Source organism: Sparus aurata, chromosome 1, assembly GCF_900880675.1.
Source record: "Sparus aurata chromosome 1, fSpaAur1.1, whole genome shotgun sequence".
Lineage (NCBI taxonomy): Eukaryota > Metazoa > Chordata > Actinopteri > Spariformes > Sparidae > Sparus > Sparus aurata.
The window spans coordinates 8368245-8388088 of NC_044187.1; the positions used below are offsets into that span (position 1 = coordinate 8368245).

Genomic DNA, 19844 nt, shown 5'->3' on the forward strand with positions numbered 1-19844 from the left:
GTAGTATCACCAGGGTCTCTACACATGAACACGAGCATTGAGAACATTGTTTGTGTACGCAGAGTTTACTAAAAAGAAGGTTTTTGGACAACTCACGTTAGCAGTAGCATGTCCGGCGCACCGCCGCCGTCATGGCAGACAAAAAGTGTCGATCCCCGCGTGCGACCTAACAGGAAGGCTTGAGGAGCGGTCCACCATTACTCTCCTGCCTGTTAGGTAACACTCAGGGATCAACACTTTTTGTGTTCATGTGTAGAGACCCTGGTGATACTACGAGCAAAGTTTCATGTTGTGTCGAGCCTTCTTAGTGTTTTAAGGTGCTGACTTTGGCGGAATCTATTTACCAAGATGAATGTTTTCCAGTAACTTTTTTAAAATGTTTTTTTTTTTCATTTATGTGAAATACAGTCATCCAAATCCAAAGCAGAACATAAGCATCAATAACTACTTGAAATAATAGTAAAGGAACAGGCAGACATGTGTTTTATCACTTTAGTTGGCGCCTGGAAACATTTTGTTTACATTTTTAATAAAGAAATTCTATTGTAGGTGTCCATCACTACTGTGGTCAGCTGAGGTTTTGTCTCCTCAAACTCTCTGATTCATGTACCTGTCTGCAGGAATGTGTGAATCATTCAGCACCACTCTCGACATCTCTTCTCTCTGTTGGAAAGACACCGCAGGACCTTGAAACTCTGTGAACTCTCTGCTGTTCCCGTCCTGCACCTGCAGGCCACGCGTGAGTTCAGTCTTAAAGAGAGCTGCTAAATGTCGGTCACCATCTGAGACCTGAAAGCACACAAGAGAGGCGGCAGGGTCCGATGAGCAGGACATGTATTTTTAACTCAGTTACACTGAATAAGGAGCAAATCTGAACGGCAAAAATAAACCTGCAGAGAGTCTTTTTTTTTTGTGGCAGCAGAACAAACAGTAAACGCACCGCCGACACATCCGGAGGTAGAGCAGGTTGTGCGCTACTGGCAGGGTTGGCAGTTCAAATCCCAGCTCAACACTGCTCCTAATGCCAAAGTGTCCTTAATGGTGAGGCCGGCACCTTGCAAGGTAACACACCTGGTAGCTGTGTGAGAGTGAATGGAAAGAAGTGACAAAAAAGCTACGTAGATCCAAGCAACATAATGATTTTACGTCCAATATTCACTCTCATTTTAGCTTCCAACAACACGTTGAGGAAAACATCTGTCTGAATGCACCAGCCGCTGGTGTTGTCTTATGTTGGGTGCTGTTCAGGAAATGTACAAATAGTTTATCAGAGCTATTGCAATATATCAGGCTTCTGACAGGTTAAATATGCGTCTGAAACCAAAGTGTTCATGTGCATCATCCTTCAAAATGTGTTAGAAAATAATCCATCTCCTCCACCTGTTTAGTCAACTCTCTTCTTGCAGCGTGTACGTCCGTCCTTCCTTCTACTTCTCATCTCACCTGGAGTAGAAAATAGAAACACACACGCTTACACAAATGTTTAGTTGACCTGTCTTGACCTGACCTCTCCTTTTGAAGTTGACAATTAAAGGTAAATACAGGTGAGGACTGGTGACTCTGAGGGGGGAAAATCTGGACTGAAAATCTGGGGACACAGTTCTGACATCAAATCTGAGGTGATTAAAAGGTGTAACACTAGATGTCAGCAAAGTTGTTGCTATGATGGAGGTGTGTGTGAGGGAGAGAGAGATAACACTGATTTATGGTCTACAGTTTCCTGCGGGCTCAGGATCAAATGCAGGTGTCTGATCGTGTTAAAGTTTCTGCTCAGTCTGAATCCATCTGATCGCTCTGTGAGACGTCGGTTCTACTTCAGTCTCTCTGAACACTCTCATGCTGTCAGTTAAAATTATTGCGCACAATATCTAGACTTGCTTGCAGTTGGGATTCCCAACGACGGACGGACAATCACACAACCACTTTAATCTTCCGCAGCCGCCTGATGTTTGCTTTGTAACGACGAGACCTGAACCGTTTCATCGCTGACTAAAGACGCAGACTGATAAAGATCAGAGGAAAAAGAAACTGCAGCACTTAGAAGCTTAAGTAAATCAGACAGGGTGTGCTGAAGGCGTATCCAGTGTGGCCTCTTGTTTGCGCTGGGATAAAAGCGTTGACAAAAATGTTTCTGTCAGATGTTACTTGGTAACCGAGTCAAAAAACTTAGTCAAGTACGTGCAAAGAGGCATAGAAAGAGAGAATGTAGGAGTGTGTATGAGGGAAAACTGTGTAGGTGTGAATATTTGCTTCTGTTTGTTACACAAAGTCTCAGTTAGGAAAAAGAGAGTGCAATAAAGTGTGAGGCTGCGTAGAGGAGTGTGTGTGTGTGTGTGTGTGCGCAGCACATATTGACTCCATATCTATTTTAATTCTGCATGAGTTGGATCCTTTGAAACGCTGCTCGTATAACAGACCATCGCCGGCCATGAATTGCAGAAACACTTTTCAAGGGTGCGTTTATCGTCAAGGTCAGGCCAGCTGCCCGAGTCTGTAGTGTGTGTGTGTGTGTGTGTTTAGGAGAGAGAATGTGTTGATTGGGAATGTGTATAATGTGTGAGAGAGGCTTTATCTGTGTGTTGGTGTACTGCGTTTGTGTTTGTACATAGTTTACTACATGCTAGCCTCGGAGTAAAAACTCTAAAACACGAGTCAGCTGTAAAACGCCTGCAGATGAAAGATAACGAGCCGCTAAGTTGACGGACAAAACGCGTAAACACACACACATATGCATATGAACACAATACACACAGAGACAGAAGAAGTGCGATTGACAGAAAGTCAGCTGGTTACCATAGAGACGTCATAAGGGAAGTGGAAAGAGGAAGACGTGAACCTGAGTGCAGAGTTAATCGAGGCCCTGAGTGACATACTGAGACTATAATCCGTGTGATTCAGCTCAAGAGCTTTCTGTCCAAAGTTCGATATCCAGAGCTTTACTTTATGGAAAACACTATTTGTTTTAGATTTAATGAAGAGATGACACAGTTCTTAGACGCATCACAGTTCTCTCTTGGAAGATTATGTCTTGAAGATCTTATATCAACGAGCTCACGGCTGAGCTTTTTACGTTCCAAGGCGACTTTTTGAGTTTTGACGAGGATCGCTGAGCGTGAGCAAAGATAATGAAAGTAAATCAATCTGTGTAATCTTAATTATGGATCAAAATAAAAGTGCCAAGTTGTCACACAAGCGAGAAAACATACGTCACATTTAGATGCACCGAGAGGAATTGATAATCATTCGTGATTGCGTCGAGTCTTCTGAATCAAAATTGAATTGCGAGGTGCCTCAAGAGTCCCGCCCCAAAATGAAGCATGCACATGTGACATCTGGCGACACTTTTGAGCACGAAATATCTGTGGCAAGAAGAGGAAGAGGAAGAGGAAGAGGGTGTCTCTGGGGAAAGCATGTTATTATGTTAAGCGTGCAGGTACATTTTCAGATGAGAGAGACATTCATGTGGTTGGCAATGAAAGTCAGCGAATGTCAAAAGTCAAAATGAAAAATAGTTGAAATAAAAACCTAAAAGGAAAACACAGTTTACCTCATGACTGAAGGTATTCATGAGGCCCATTGCTTTTATCACTTATCTGACCTGATGAGACCTCCTCTTTAGACTGTCACGGCATATTCAGACTCCACACCGTTCTTTGAGCTTTGCTTTACTTGTTCAGGCGGGAAAACATGAATCTCAATCATTCTTACCGGTGATGAAGCGTGTTTGGTGAATTCACATAACTCTCTGCAAAGATCTGCCCGACTTTGACCCGAGCAGAAGTCTTTTCAATCGGGTTCACAGGGCTTTTAACAGTTATGGTGGTAAAATATATTAAATATCAAATATAAATATATTATTACTATGAATGTAGGCGTACTTGGAGGAATTCGGCTGTGACTGCAAATGACATTAAGCGTTTATTTCCAGGATCGGGTTCAGTTTAAACCAGTGGCGTGCACAGACTTTTTGAAGGGCGGGGGCGAAAAGAAGGGCACTTTAGCGGCCGTTTTGGCTCCCAAGAGGGCACTTTAGCGCGCGTTTTGGCTCCCAAGAGGGCACTTTAGCGCGCATTTTGGCTCCCAAGAGGGGACTTTGGCGCACATTTTGGCTCCCAAGAGGGCACTTTGGCGCACATTTTGGCTCCCAAGAGGACACTTTAGCACGCATTTTGGCTCCCAAGAGGGCAATTTAGCACGCATTTTGGCTCCCAAGAGGGCAATTTAGCGCACCTTTTGGCTCCCAAGAGGGCAATTTAGCGCACCTTTTGGCTCCCAAGAGGGCACTTTAGCGCACCTTTTGGCTCCCAAGATGGCACTTTAGCGCACCTTTGGCTCCCAGTTTATCATGTTTTAACCAGCCAAGGGGGCAGTTTAGTGTGTTTTGCCAACCAAGAGGGCACTTTGACATGCTTTTTTGGCTCCCAAGAAGGCACTTTAGCGCATGTTTTTCAACAATTGAGCCACGAGGGGGGGGCGACTGTCCCCCCTGCCCCCCCCCTTGTGCACATCACTGGTTTAAACACACGATGTTTTAATGTTCCCACTGCAGAGATGACGCTTCGTCAAACAATCAAACTGGAATCTACCGAGGAGAGATGTGGCAGATTCAGCTTCTCATTATTTAACAGTTTGGCCGCGTTACAAGCCAAACTGCCAGAAACTTGGTGCATTCCTTTTAAAAACTCACCATCTCCCACGCGCGCCCACACACACCAGCCGTAACATTAGCGCTAAATATACCAATATAACCAGTGCCTGCAGTGCAGTCATGCACATTTGGCAAAGAGCGGGGCTTCCTTCTCCCACTCTACTGTACATATTGGCCTGAAGTAAACTCATGAGGGTGTGTGGGGTGTTGTAGTTAAGTCACCGACGCAAATGAGTACGAACTGAGGATTTCAAATCTCCTTAATGTCCAAAACTGACACCCCAAACCGAGCAGCGCTGAGCAAGTTACCCGGACATCTTTAAACACAATCTAAATGTAGTTGCATTTTTTCTTTACTCACTGCAGCTCTGCAAAAGTTCCTTTAAAACAGCTCCAGAGGCAACGACACGTCATAACTTCTGCTCAGTATTTGACTTCAGCTCTGGTCTCGTTCTCACAGTGAAGCCACACAGTTCATGCATCCATTGTTTGCAGGCATCCTGTCTGTCTATCTTTGCTTTGCAGGGTTGAAAATGATTATGGCTGCTTACAACAATGATCACACCAGACAACAAAAGACTTGTGATCCTCTGCCCTACACTTTGTTCCCTCTAGTGTTAATAACATTGTCACTCTTTCATTATCCCCATTATTTCTCAGCTCGTCCCGTCCTTGACAAACTCCCGACCTGCCTCGCCGCAATTATTGCTATTTTTCCTTACCTGACCCTCCCAGTATGTTTTCCTCACCGCCTCGCCCTGCCCTCCATCGTCTGGATGGTGCTGATGAGGCGTAATTCGACTGAGAGGAGAAAGCTGGATGAGACACTGAGAAAGCAGAGGGTCAACACAGGACATGAAGGGACAGAGACAGTATTTGTCATGCATAACGCAGCTGAACAACATTATTCTGTGACGGGGACATGATCTCCAAACAGTCGGCTGGGGTAAAATCAATTCCTAGGTGCACTGTGATTCTGAAAGATAATGTCTTCATGTGGAAAAGTCGATCACAAAGTTTAAAAACTGAAGTCTCGACATGATCACCTAAGAGAATTTGGGATTATTAGCCAAGACAAACTTCTGCTTTAAACCCATTAACATCATCAGAAAACACAACTCACAACAAAGTGAGTCGACCGCCTCGGGCCCTTTTGTTGCTGACTGCAGCCTCGTGTCTCTTTCCATCTCTCTTTCTTGCACCTTCCATAAATTAATTCCTCTCTTTGCCTTTGACTAACACGAGGGATAAAACAAAAGATAAGAGAAGGAGATGGGAGGAGACGAGGAGTCACACAAGCTGTCGGGGCCCTGACAGGAGAGAGATTGATTCGTGATAAAAAAGGAAGAGGCACGAGTTGATACGGGCGCAGCGAAAGACGAGCAAATTCGTTCTTTGATATGGAGGGAGGAAAGTGGATGGGGTGGAGACAGGAAGGAGCGATAAGGGGAGTAATGGACGGAGCTCGAGCAAAAGAGATTAAAGGAGAGATACTGCAGGAGAGGAAGTGAGGAGGAGAGGTTTTTTTAGGGTAAAAGAGAGAGAGATGAATACAAACAACTCGAGTAAGGTGTTCCTTCAGGGGGGGAATCAGAAACACAGAATCAGAAAGAAATCAGATTTTTGCGAGTGAAGAAATCAGTGTTAAACTTTAGGTTTGTGGGATTTTTGTGAGCTAAAAGGGAGTCTTGTCGAAGCTGCATCAGTTTATTCGACCACTTGGGGGCAGGACGCCACCACCAGCTAAAAATCTCTCAACAGTTGCCAGTTTACAGCTCAGCGACACAGAGAAACATTATATTTTATTCATTTTTGTCTCTTTTTCGTCCTGCTTTGGTGTCCGCCAACCACTGAGGGAAATATCTGGCTCTTAAGCTGTTAAGTGCTCCAGTGGCTAGTCACAAACTTTGTCTGCTTATTTGTGCTGAGCAGGTAAAGTGCAGCGGGTTTATCAGCGACACGGGCTGCATAATGTGAAGCAGATTAAGAGTCAAAAGGATGAAAACAAAAGAGGAAGAGGGTCAACGGGGAGGAGATGTGGACTGAGGGCAGGCCGATGAAGTGATGTTATTAACAGGCCTGTGTGTGATTTGTTATTGCTGCAGAGAAAGCCACCGCACTCCTGGGCCGACGATGTTTGTGTCATGATTTGACAGCCACCCTACCTTTCTCAAAATAGAGAGAATACAGAGAGGTGGGGATGTGGTGTTTGGAGGCAGCTATAAAAGTCTTATTGTGTCCTCCCGCCCAACTTCATCTTACCTCCACCTCCAACCCCGCTCTCTACTCCGTCCTCTTCCCATCACCTTTCCTCTCGCCCTCTGTCTCAGCTCAGGTGCACTCATCCACGCCTTCATTCAGGTAAGACAAGACGAGAAAACGTTAAATGTCATTTGAAAATATCACGAGCAGGAAAATCACACTCAGTTATTGCTGGGTTTATCTCGAGCAAGCAAACAGTCAGCAATTGAATAAAAATACCTTTTGCTGGTTGCATGAATAATTAAGCCGCATGCAACACGATGATCAAATATTTTGTAGCTGTGGAGAGTACAGCAGGAGTGCTTTTGGATAAAACAGAGTCAGAGCTCCGCTAGAAAACTGAGCTGACATCAAAAAAACATCATGGATGTGAGTGCAGCCGGGGTTATAAAAGAGCATGATTTGAACTAAGTGGAATAATGGGGAATGATTACAGTATATCACGAAGAAGATCAGCAAAAACAGAACAGAAGTGATATAAAAGAAGTAATATGAAATAATCTAAGGCAGCACCAGCAGTCATAATCCACGTAAATAAAGCTAAAGTATTGTGACAACTTCCAAAGTCAGCGTGAGAGTTTTGAGTGTGAGTTAAATATTTCTCTGACACCAGCTTCCGCCTTCCTGTGAGGCTCTCCGGCACGACCACACGGGACACACACGCTCTCTCTGTGTCGAGAAGTGGTGGGCTCAGATGAACTCTTCAACATGTGTGATCTTAGACAATGTTGTGTGTAAATCAGAACGAGTGGATCACAGCGGGGAAAGAGTTGCGCAACAGTGCGTCAAAACGGAATAAATCTACAGGGTCGACTATCCAAAAACACTCAGCACAAAACCCAAAGTAAAGATGGTGAAAAAGTCATCAACACCACGTCAGAGGAACAATGCAAGTGTTACATCTTCTGTCGAAAGCACCAACGCGTGTCCGTCAACCGTTTTTTTAGACTATTTTCAACAGCTTTGGCTTTTAAAAAGTCACAGGGACAAAATCTTCCGATAAAAAAGTGTAAAAACACCTCATTCACTTCTCTATCATAAAGCAACTTTAAGTCCCTTAAAAAACAAGCTTCTGTTTAAGTGTTTACTCAGTTCTGGTCTGATGTTGATCACCTCTGACAATACAAGACAATAAAAGGAAACAGCACTTTCCTTCTTTGCAGCGCTCTGGATCAAGTTAAAGGTAATGTTGGGGCAGGCGTTGCTCTAATGGTTGTTTTCTTGGCCTGTGTCTCACCGTAAGTAGGTGTTTATGCACAGGGACGTGGCACGGAAGCCGAGAAGTTGAGCACTGTAATTAATAGTAATGCGTTTTCTAGATGTTCTCCGTGGTTGTTACTATTTTAGCTGTGCCCGCGCTACAAAGGAGGCCCCAGATGCTCAATGAGACCGCCTGTTTTAATAAATTATACACTTTAAATAAAACAACTTGCTGTGCCTCGACTCACTGCTGACTGTGTTGTCACCAGAATTTCAATCTTTAACTGGCGGAGATCTTTTGTGCTGTCGGCTGACATAGTTTGCTGGAGTTCTCAACCAAAGCTTGCCAGGATGTTTTCATTATTTGCATGAAATTATTATCATTTCTGTTTCTAGAACGAGAACTGAAGGCTTAACGTGATATTTCTGTCGCATTATTTACGACAAACTCAAGAGCCGAGAACTGACATTCAATCTGCAGTGAAAGTCTGACATCTGATGAATAGATGGTGCAGAAATCTAAGCTCAATAATCCACCGCAGCGCTCGTATTTGTTCACTGCGGAGCTGATAGCAGTCATTGTGTCTGCATTGCAATTTTTCACTTTCTAAACCACCCTGAGGAGAAAGGGATGAGCTCAAGGGCGACTCATTCGCTGCAAAACGGTGACAGAAGCTTCGGCCTTTTGATCACAACACAGATTCTTTGTGGTATGACTGAGACGCATTTGATCTGATGTCCGATGACACTGGAAGGATATAAAGATCCAGAAAAACTTGTCATAGCAGAACTATCCGTCAAGGTTTCTTGTTGATGGATAAAAGATGAAGTCAGGTATCCAAACGAGCTTTCAGACATAAACAAACCACAAAATGAAAACCTGAGACATCTTTGGCTGGTGATCACGCTTTCTACTTTCAAAAGATTATCATTAGTTTGTACATCTCAGAAACCACAAACAGATTCTCTCTAAATGGCTACAGGTGGAGGAAAGTAGTAGAACGGACAGAGAGAGGAAGGATGGCTACGTACCTCTGTTCTCTCCGTCCTTCAGGGAGGGATAATATTTTCATGGGGGTCAACGGAGTGCAGGGAGGATGACTAAACTACTCTGCCGGAGGAAGGCACTATGCTGCTGAAGACACAGATCTGTGATAGGTACAAAACACATTCATCAAACATCTGTCTTGACAGCTCAGCATGTGTTCCCAGCTCTCCAAAACAGACAAACAAGGAGCCTGAGAGCCTTCAGCTCAGTTCTGACACCTGTTGTCATCTAGGAGGTACTGCAGCGCCACTGAGGCACACAATCCCGTCCAGCTTTGGGGAAACGTGACTTAGCAGATACATTGCCAGTTTTATATTTATACTCTATTCATTCAACCTTATTTAAACCCTAATTTAGATTAGAGCTGAGTACAAATAGAGAAAAGATCCTTGACAGCGAGAAACACAAACAAGAGGCAAAGCACCTCAAAGTTTGCATATTGGTAATAATTATTAATTGACACCATCCATGAGTAATGTTTGAAGTGTTTTACACTTTCTTCTTCTCTGTAGTGTTCTATTACTAATGTTGCAATATTCTAAACAGCATAAGTGCAGTCAAATGTCTAATGTCTGTCTAAAAACTGTATTTCCCTGCTTGTAATTTGGAAGCAAGGACCCGTAACAGCCCAAAAAACAAGTGGTGCAATCCTCAAGTCAGATGTGCGAGTGCCAACATGTTTAACGTATGAGTGAGACACTGCATTGTGTGATGCAACGTGGCAAAAAGAAACTGTGATTACAAATAGATACTGTTTTAGAGGAGTAGAGGGTTCAAGTTATTAAAGAAATGTATGATTTGTGAGTTTGTGTGAGTCAAGTATGCGTGTAAAAGGTGAACGGTTGGATAATGTGGTTGTGTTTGTATGTGTAACATTGAGGTATATAGATTTGTCCCTTTGCTAGACTGTATTTATGCCGGCGTCTTATATACTTAACTATGGCCTTGAGAGATGTGCCTTGTTGTTTCACTGAGGTCGTCTTTTAAATGAAGTCAAACCCACCAGACTGAGCATGTTTGTGTATATGCATCTCATATCAACCAGTCTTTAAGTATCTCTTAACAGCCATCAAGTTCTCAGATCAGATCCACTCGTAACAGATCAGATTTGGCTGTTAGCTTTTGTATCAAACCCTCCACTGTTTGTAGTTCCGCTCTGGCTGTTGTCTGCACTGAACTGTTTAAAATAGTATTCTTTCATTTCTAACTCTGCACCTTTTTCTATCCTCTGTCCTCTCCCTCTCTTTCCCTCTCTGCAGCTGACAAAATGTCGATGACAGATCTGTTGAAAGCTGAGGAGATCAAGAAAGCTCTTGATGCCTTTGCAGGTCCGTAACAGTCGCCCAGTGCATGTGGTATTCTCAGCAGAAACAGACAAACACAAGTTCCAAAAGTTAGTTTTGGATACTGACAGATACAGTAAATGCACACAAATGTAAACATTTTTTTTTTCAAACCAGTATGTTGCAAACTGTCTGTGCTACTAATTTAAATCCACAGTTATTGAATAACTGATAGATTTCTGGTAGACATTTAGGTAAATGTTTGCATCGTTCGATTGATTCTGTCTTGCCGTTTGTAGCAGAAACATTCGACCCCAAAAAGTTCTTCGAGATGGTGGGATTGAAGGCCATGACAGCTGAAAACGTCAAGAGGGTCTTCAAGGTTCTGGACGTGGACGGTAGCGGCTTCATAGAGGAGGAAGAACTCAAGTGAGGAACGCACAAAAACACACAGAAAGGAGGCCAGGCGTGGATGATAGAGTGCATACTGTAGGAAGCCCATGTCATGTGTTCATTAACTCATCAACACTGTCCTACAGTGACGCTTCTCTGCAACACATTGTTCTTTCCTCAGGTATGTACTGAAGGGCTTTTCCCAGGAGGGCAGAGATCTGACTGACGACGAGACAAGAGCATTCCTCAAAGCCGCAGACAAAGACGGAGATGGCAAGATCGGGATTGACGGTGAGAGAACGGAGGAACGCAATGAAGTTTATGATGACAAAAAAAAGAAAAGTAGGGGTTAGGGAAGGTCTACTCGGCACCGGAAACACTACTCAGTTAAACTTTTTATTATCTTATTAACAATGCACAAATCTGTTTTCATCAGTTTTTGACTCTTTTGCCCCAAGCCATCTGTTCCACTTTACATAAGTCTTTAAAAACAGATATCTAGATATCTGGTTTAATTTTCAAAACAAGGCTGAAGCATTCCTTTAAACAGCTGGGAGTGAATAAATCCATATCTGGCCGTTTAGAGAGCAGCAGGGTGTGAATGCAGTATCGACTGAAAATAAACTACAATGCGTTGCTCACTGATGTGTTTAAATTCCAGTGTGTTGGATTTAGAGGGATCTTTTGGCAGATAAGGAATATAATATTCATACTTGTGTTTTCATTGGTGTGTAATCGCCCGAAACTGAGAATTGATCTGTTTTCATTACCTTAAAATGAGCCTTTTAGTTTGATACGAAGATACGAAGAACAGAGTTACCAAACGTTGTCTCTTGGGAGCTTTAGTGAGTATTTACGGAAACATTCTTGGGGAAGAATTTGACGTTCTTTGGCTCAAAGGGATGAGACAGATCAAGCTATGGTTACACAGAAAACCCTTAGTAGAATCAATTAAATGTTGGTCTTTTCATTGCCAGCCTCGCCTATAAGCTGTATGTCAGCGGAAGCCTAATTACCTGTGCAAACGTTTTCATTCTTTCTTTCAGAGTTCGAGGTCTTGGTGCATGAGTAGGAGTCAGCTGAACATTCCCCCTCTTCTTCTTCTTCTTCCTCCTCTTCCTCTTCATCCCTGCATTCATATTTTGTAACTGCAACCCTCAAACTCCTCTCAGCTTCCTGGGGACCCCACACATGGAGTCCGACGAGGCCTGCTCGCTACGAAACACTGCAGACGCAGGCCAACAGGGAGTCAGCGTGAGGAGGAACATACAGGCATCGGTTTCATTTTTAATTTTGTCATTTTTTTTATATATATATATTTAATCGCACATGCTGTATGGGTTTCAGGATCATTCTAAAATGATTTCATGAAGATAGTTTGTGGTCTCAAAACAGGTGGTACTAGTGCTGTAGATGGTGTAGATGTTATGAAGACTTCTTAAATCTTTATTTCCTTCTTTTGTGTATTTCAGGTTGTGCATTTTGTCCGATTGGTTTTACTTCTAGATGTTGACACATCAGTGCACTTTTCCTCCCACTCCTCTTCCTCATCCACCTTCCCTCACCTCGCCTCACCTCGCCTCACCTCGCCTCGCCTCACCTCCTCTATCTCCTCCTCCTCACTCCCTGCCTCTGATCAGATGATGTAGTAGATAAAAATGATATATAAGACGAGCTGTGAAGAGAGAAAAGAAATGATAATAAAGAAAACTTGAGTAATAACTGTCTCTTTACTTATTTTGCTCACAACAGACACAAAATGTTAAAACTCACAAAACAACAACACATTTCAAAACATGTCAGTCACAGGAGGGTGAAGAGGATTACAAATTTACAAACGCTAGTTGGGAACGCGTGGCTTTCAAGGAAAGCTATCAGTGTCATGTCAGACATCCTATATTTCACGTGAACCAAAAAAATCCTATTTGGGACACATTTGCTAACAAAATAATCACAAGCTATCAACAGCTTAAAGGAATAGTTTGACATTTGGAAAAATATGGCTGTCCATTTTGCTCGCCTAGAATCAGACGAGGATCAATAACAAATGTGTTGTTGCAGGAAGCAGCCAAGTAGCGTAGCTTAGCATAAAGCCTTGATAAAGGAATGGAAGGAATCTTGTTATTTTTATAGCGAATGTGCTGGTGGGTGGATTTTGTTAACTCTTGGCGGACACAGGCGAACTGTTTACTCCTGTTTCTAGTCTTTATGCTAAACCAACATGCTGCAGATATGTAAAAGAGTGTTATTGATCTTCTAATCCAACTCTTGGCAAGAAAGCAAATGAGCATATTTCCATAAATGTGTGAATAATCCTTTGATATCTCTACTATAAGAAACAAACAGGCCTATCTATAAAAACTCCTAAACTGTACAAAGAGCTGATAACATTTGTTTTGATATTAAAGTATTGAGATGTACTACAGCATCACTTTTGCATTTGTTATGAGAAATACTTCACTTAATCTAACACTGTACAAAAAGCCCACCTAACCTTCCTCTGCCCCTCCAGCTCAACGCCGTCACATTTCAGAGCTGTGATTACATTTTCCTCGAACAAAAAGGTATATCCCGCCTCCACAACCTGATCCGGCAGATCTGGGTGCAGAAGGATCAGAGGATCCGAGGAGAAGATCTGTCATTGGTCGTCGTGGGGCGAAGCTTTACGGTGGCGAACGGGTTTGTGCCTCTGAAACGAGAGGATGGCGAAAAATGTAACAGAATACCTGACATGCTCAACCTCTGTCAACACAAGTTAACAGATACACACACCTGCACACACTCCAGGTCAGGAAACTTACAGCAGACCACAACCAGAAGAAGGTTTCAGAGGTTTGACTATGGATTATTGGTTTAAAAATTTGGGTTGGGAATTAGTGTTCAACCTATTTTTGTCTAGATGTGAGATCCTTTGTAGTTATCAGCCATAGGGATGTCTCGCCAACGAGTGGTTGCACACCTCTTTCTATGAAACAGCTCACAAAAGGCCTGTGGATTATCTTGAGTAAGCAGGACATGATTTCTGGATCACCACAAGCCATCAAGACATCTCTACAGCCGATGTCTCAAAAAACTCGGCAACTCACATCAAAACCGATGATGATAAATAGCATGACAGAACATGATTTATGATTTGGAGCATGTCCCGTTAGAAATATGTGAAAAGGGTACTGGAATTCAACAAGGAATACAAACTCATCTTTCTATAAAGTCATACAATCTTAGACAATTACCTGGGAAACAGTGGATTTTCAGGAGGCCCATGAGGTGATAATGCCTGAGAAAAGAAGCGAAGTTGGATTACTTTAAATGGAACAGACCTTTATGCCGTCTGAATTTATTCAGAATGAAACCTACCTGGACATCAGATGCTGATTCACCCTTCCTCTCAGGGAGGGGAGAGATCGGTCGAAAATCTACAGAGCCCCTTCTAAGATTTTGATTTGAGGGTGGAGGCGGCGGTGGGGGAGGAGGCGGAGGCAGGTGTTCATTGTAGCTCTTCGTCTGGCCGGGCTTCGACTCCACGACTGGCTCCAGCTTCTTCTCGGGGAGAGGAGAGACCGGCCGGAAGTCTACAGAGGCTCTGCGGTTGGGTGTGGCTGGCGGCGGGACATCTCCGTAGCTTTTGTTCTCTGATTGGTCGGTGTAAGTGTCAGTGGGGTCCAGCAGATTGTTCATACTGTGGCTTCTTAGAGAACCACCACTGGAAGGGGTCACATATTGGATCGTTTAGAGATTTTAGGCATTAATACAATCATCCTGTGCAATACAAGAGTCCTGCAAAAGTCTAATACCTTTGGTCTCTTGCTTGAATAACATCTAGCATGTCTTATGCTGACCAATATACAGAAGTAAGTCTACTTTTCCAGGTGGGGAGCTCTTTAAATGCTGGGGGTCAACATGTCCCTACCTTGTTGCTAAAGTGTTGGAGAAATCCTCGATAGGGGCCACATACGCAGCAGGGAACCAGCCCTGACTGAAAGAGACAAGACAGATACATATAAGGAAACGGAAGACATTTCCTGCATTTCCTTCTGGATGCTGACAGTCATAAAAAGCATTCAAATAGATTAAGTATCAAGGAAAAACTGCTTAAAAGCACATTCTCCTCCTTTCGCAGCTACCCACCGCAGGCTGCTGTCAGTGCGTCCATACAGCCAGCCGTTACGTGGCTCTTGGACCAGCACGGTGACGGTCTCTCCCCTGTTGAAAGGCAGCAGTTTGGGGTTGGAGGAGGAGGGGTGAGACACCAGGGCTCTCATGGCTCTCCCTCCACCCAGACCCAGAGATTCCCCCACGGAGCTGGAGCGAGAACGGCTGGGGAGGGGAGACGGTGCTGGAGGGGGGGAGAACAGACGGCACAAAGAATATGTTAATTAACATGAAACAAATGTACTGAGCAGTATCTATTTTTATGGAATGTTGCTGAGGAAAATACTGGTGATTTTGTTTGGCTTCACTGGTTGTCAGACTGTTATCACATTCGAGTACAGTCACCCTCTCACCTCTAGAGGGCACTCTGCCCAGCGCCTGCTGCTCCCTCCTGGCCCAGGACATGTCTTCATCTCTGGCTACAGTCTGCAGCAGGGAGCTCACTGAACCCCGCAGCTGGTCAGAAACAACACACACAGGTAAACTAGCTGCTGTTCCCACGCAATTAATATTTATTCGTCATTCTATCGAAGCTTCAGTTTAGTGCGGCTGTGCGACCATATACAAACACGTATGCAAAGAATATCTAATATCATGCAAACATCTCTCGATATGATGCAATTCAACACCACTACAACATCAATAATAAATATATGGGTAAATTAATAGCTATCTAACAGTGTCAGTGAAAACTAAGCATTATTATCTTGGTATATAAAGAATTTATGGCTGAGCTGGAGCATTTGATAACATCCAATATCCATGACGGAATAATAAAAGCCTTTGAACACAGTGAACAAAGTGAGAATCACAGGGATGCCAAAGCTCATCAAAGGGAATTCTTCTTACTAAAATTTAATAAAGCAGAATACGGATCAAACGAGGGCTCGAGGCCCCTATTTGATAATTCATGGTCTTTTCAACACAACGCAAGATGTGCTGATCGACTGAGTGTAATCCTCACGTTGGATCAAGATAATTGACGAAACCACGTGATGCGTCTGTACCTGCGCGTCTTGGTCCACGTGAGTGGGAGTTCGAGGTCTGGACCCTCTGGTGTCGTTCACTTTCTCCTTCCATCCATCTGCCTTTTGCTGAAGAGACGCACCCGTCTGAAAACAGGATGGAGACACGAGCACCTCATTAAATCTCAAATTGATCAGCAACAAAATGAACAGTGACTAAGACAGTGGATGCTGGGACATGAATTTCATAAAGCAACCAACACCTTCACCTTCACCTGTTTTGTTTTTTTTGGTTTTTTTTATTTATGTATTGGTGTTTTGCTGAGAGCACGCTCTATTTTTCATGAATGCCGCGATCACATTCACACAAATACACGCATTCATACCTTGAAGCTGCTCAGCAATCACAATCTGATCTGCTGTCCACTGAGCATTGGAGATAAGGGCCTTGCTCAAGGGCACCACAGAGGTGGTAATGAGGGAGGGGTAAGTGCTGCCTTTCACTTCCCCCACACAGATTTATAGTGACACTCTGGTCATAAGCTTACTTCTCTAACCTTTGGGTCACAACTGCCCTTTGATATGTCACAATCATGTTATTATAAACATGCTGTACTGTTTATTTACACTCTGAACTATCTGTAAAGGAAGTAAAAGTTGCATAACTGCAAACGATATCTTTTACTGTGAAAATTCAGATTTTCTTTTCAGAATTCTGTTCTCTGATGTATACAACGATGAATGTCCATCAACCAGTAGGCTGAATGTAATTAATGCATCGTCATGTAGATTTTGCCAACTTCATAAAAACAAAAAGCTGGGGTCAAGCCCAAAGTTAGCTCACTAAGTGCGTACGTGTTTATACCTTGTTTATGAGGAAGAGCAGTGACTGAGTGAGGCCGCAGTGTTTCTCTGCTAAGAAGCGATACCTCCTCTCCTCCTCCTTCAGAATCTCCTGCTGACTTTGCCTCAGGTACAACATGTACTCACTGTTCTCCTGAAAACACACACACGTATGAGAAATGACACATGGTACAGATGTGTTACTGCCGGACCGTGTGAGTGCACAGATCTGGATGCGTGTGAACCAGTGCAGTGTCTACCAGAGAGTCTCTGTAGGCTCCTCGTCTGAGCTGTTTCTCCAAAGCTTCTGCCTGGTTTCTCACCTCCAGCTCGTACACTCTGCGACTCCCCTGCGTCACAGGAAACCGTTTGATTTAAGAAGCTCTAACGTTTTCTTGAATTTCTCCACACACCGACATCTGCTACGAAGATCTAAACTATTTTACTTTTCTTAACTTTCTATTGAGCCAAATATATTCATGAATTTAGAAAATGAAGAGAACACAAATAACTGTCAAAATCAATAAATGCAGAACATCCACAGAGTATGTTCGTATAACAGCTGCCAAATCGTTACAGTAAACCATGTTCTGAACCTAAAAAACTCTTTAAAATTCTCCTCAACTCCACTCGTCCTCAGAAGGGTAGAAATGAAAAAACTATACTTTCCCTTTTGTGAACTCACATCAATGTACTCCTCGTCCAACTTGACATTCTTCTCCATGGCTTGCAACACCTCTATCTGGAACCATCGAAACTGTAGCGGGAAGAAAAACACGTGTCCCTGTGGTGTAGCCGAGTCATTATGGAAACCTTCCCTTTGTTCAAACACAATTTTTCATTATCGGGTTATTTCGTTTGACTGCATCTATATGTAAATGCGCCCCCGTCCCCAGATCAACTATTTTATCAGAGGCCACCTTTTTCTTATTCACATCACTGAAAGCAACTGCAATCAGGCCCGAGGGTTTGAGTAGCACCATGAATTTTTCAACAAGCAGGGAAATGCAAGAAAATGTCTCCCAAAAGCTTTCTGCAGAGCCCAGCTTTAGTCATTTAATTTGTACAGAGTCAAAAGATCAGAATCCTTCACAGATTTCTTAATTAAGGACTCAGAAGGCTATTTCCAAATATGAAATATTGAATAACCTGCTTTTTTTTCTATGGCAGTGCAGTTTAGCATATTCAGGAACACAATGTCTACCACAGGGTTCGTACACATTTTTCAAGGTCAAATTCAAGCACTTTTCAAGCACGTTTAAGGGTCATTTACAAAATTTACCAGCACCTTATCGCTGGGGTAAAATACATATCTACAGGAATACATATACTCATGATTATTTTTTTCACTTTTTATCACAATTATGTACATTGTATTATGCTGTAAACATCTAAAATGATGTTTCATGATAGGAAAAACTTTAGAAATTAAAGGAGAACACAAAGTTTTATCCAAAAAAAGGGAAGCCACTTGGTGTTCTTCAGGTACACTCGCACTGGGACAAAGAGAGACCTGAGAGCACCCTGTAATTTTCTTTTTTGACATAAACTTTTATAAGCTTTTTGCTTATTCATCAAAGTTTATTAATATTGAACGTGTCATCTGTCCAAATTTCATCAAATTCACCTTCTCCTCAGCCATCATTCTCTATTCCTACCAGGCTGCGTGTGTGACGACACACACACACTGATTTTATTTCTCCTTGTAATAAGAAAACCATCCAGTCTGATCCCAATGTTGCCAAGACACAGAGTTATAATGTCAAGCACTTTCAAGCACTTAAACTAAAATCCAAGCACTTTTCTGACCTTGAAAACACAACTTTGAAATTCAAGCACTTTCAAGGATTTCAAGCACCCGTACGAACCCTGCTACCATGTGTCAATGCTATCCACAAGATTCCTGGTGAGATTACTTGGGGAAATGTGTATGGGTGATATTTCTGGTGCTCACCTGAACTTAAGTATTAGTAGTATTTGCAAGATGAAGACGCTAACCTGGATCTTCATTAACAAATGAAACACTGTACAAATCCCTAAGCATCCTGTTACCATGAAAAATGCTGGTTACAGATAAGCAACACAGTGAGACGGGAGTCGCGCAAATAATTCAAGCAAAGTATCGGACCTCGGAATAAGGTGGATAAGATTATGTTAAAAGTCAACTGGGTTTAATAACATAGCAAGATCAACCTGTCTCATGGGAAATAATTTATTGTAGTTCATATTTATACAATGTTTTCCTGTTTTTAGATTTAACCAGCACTTCTGATCCTGTGTTTTTGATTAAATAACATGATTACTGACTGAATACAAGTACTGACCACTCCTTCCATCTCTGCGGTGAGTCTCCTCTGTGTTTCTGATATCTGGATCAGGACATCCCCTGATGAAAGATAGATCAACGCACGTATCAAATATCTGCAGTCACAGTTTAAAACATTGAAAAAAATCTACGATGCTTTGAACTATTTTTAAATAGTAAGATGCTAGTATATTGTCATATTGTTTGTTATATCATGTCAAAATGTTTTTTTGGTAAATGTTTAAGTCTATCACTCATTTGGTGTAATCTTACGTCCATTACAAAAGAGGGGCTGTAATTTGATATGTGACTTTAGCACATTTCAACACCACTCAAGTCATCTATGTTTCGATCGAACGAGCTGGACTGGTGGAAAGTTAGCCAAGCCCTTTATAGTATTGGTGCCTCTGGTCTTGTCTATTGTCATGGATTGTGGTTGAGCTAATGAATTGAGTGCAGCTGAAAGACTTCCCTATCTATAATTTACAGGCTGTCACTCAATAGGCTCCCTGGTCACGCTGTGGCTCCCTGACCTTCTCACTGAGCCAAACTAGTAGAGCCACGTGCGTACTTGTGTGCTAGCACCGATGTACCAGTCCACACACTCTCAATAGGGATGCGCTAGCATAATGCTAATGACCGTTAACAATGCTATCACACGTCCCCAGGGTCAGAGTGAAAGTGAAGCTTGTGGAAAATATGCACTCATGCATACACTCAGGCGTCTGCGCACACACACACAGCC

The 19844-nt window shown here is 42.8% G+C and overlaps 2 protein-coding genes and 1 long non-coding RNA gene across 3 annotated transcripts in view; 1 reads left to right on the forward strand and 2 right to left on the reverse strand.

Annotated features, from left to right (window-relative positions):
• Positions 1–12556, forward strand: part of pvalb7 (parvalbumin 7) — a 39296-nt gene extending 26740 nt beyond the window's left edge. The window contains exons 2-5 of the mRNA XM_030416629.1: positions 10418–10486; positions 10741–10870; positions 11016–11125; positions 11881–12556. Coding sequence (XP_030272489.1) covers positions 10426–10486; positions 10741–10870; positions 11016–11125; positions 11881–11906 — 327 coding nt within the window. The 5' untranslated portion in view covers positions 10418–10425 and the 3' untranslated portion in view covers positions 11907–12556. The remainder of the gene's footprint in view (positions 1–10417; positions 10487–10740; positions 10871–11015; positions 11126–11880) is intronic.
• On the reverse strand, positions 479–9645 carry LOC115581502 (uncharacterized). Its single transcript, XR_003984043.1, has 5 exons — positions 9143–9645; positions 6911–6999; positions 1381–1443; positions 941–1078; positions 479–789 (listed from the first exon to the last, which is right to left on the reverse strand). It is a non-coding gene; the product is annotated as an uncharacterized LOC115581502 (long non-coding RNA).
• Positions 12342–19844, reverse strand: part of baiap2l2b (BAR/IMD domain containing adaptor protein 2 like 2b) — a 44313-nt gene continuing 36810 nt past the window's right edge. The window contains exons 14-24 of the mRNA XM_030429736.1: positions 19119–19180; positions 17480–17551; positions 17055–17144; positions 16817–16948; positions 15994–16098; positions 15340–15442; positions 14963–15170; positions 14745–14810; positions 14192–14537; positions 14068–14111; positions 12342–13523 (exon numbers count right to left, since the gene is read on the reverse strand). Of these exons, the coding sequence (XP_030285596.1) occupies positions 13448–13523; positions 14068–14111; positions 14192–14537; positions 14745–14810; positions 14963–15170; positions 15340–15442; positions 15994–16098; positions 16817–16948; positions 17055–17144; positions 17480–17551; positions 19119–19180 (1304 nt within the window). The 3' untranslated portion in view covers positions 12342–13447. The remainder of the gene's footprint in view (positions 13524–14067; positions 14112–14191; positions 14538–14744; positions 14811–14962; positions 15171–15339; positions 15443–15993; positions 16099–16816; positions 16949–17054; positions 17145–17479; positions 17552–19118; positions 19181–19844) is intronic.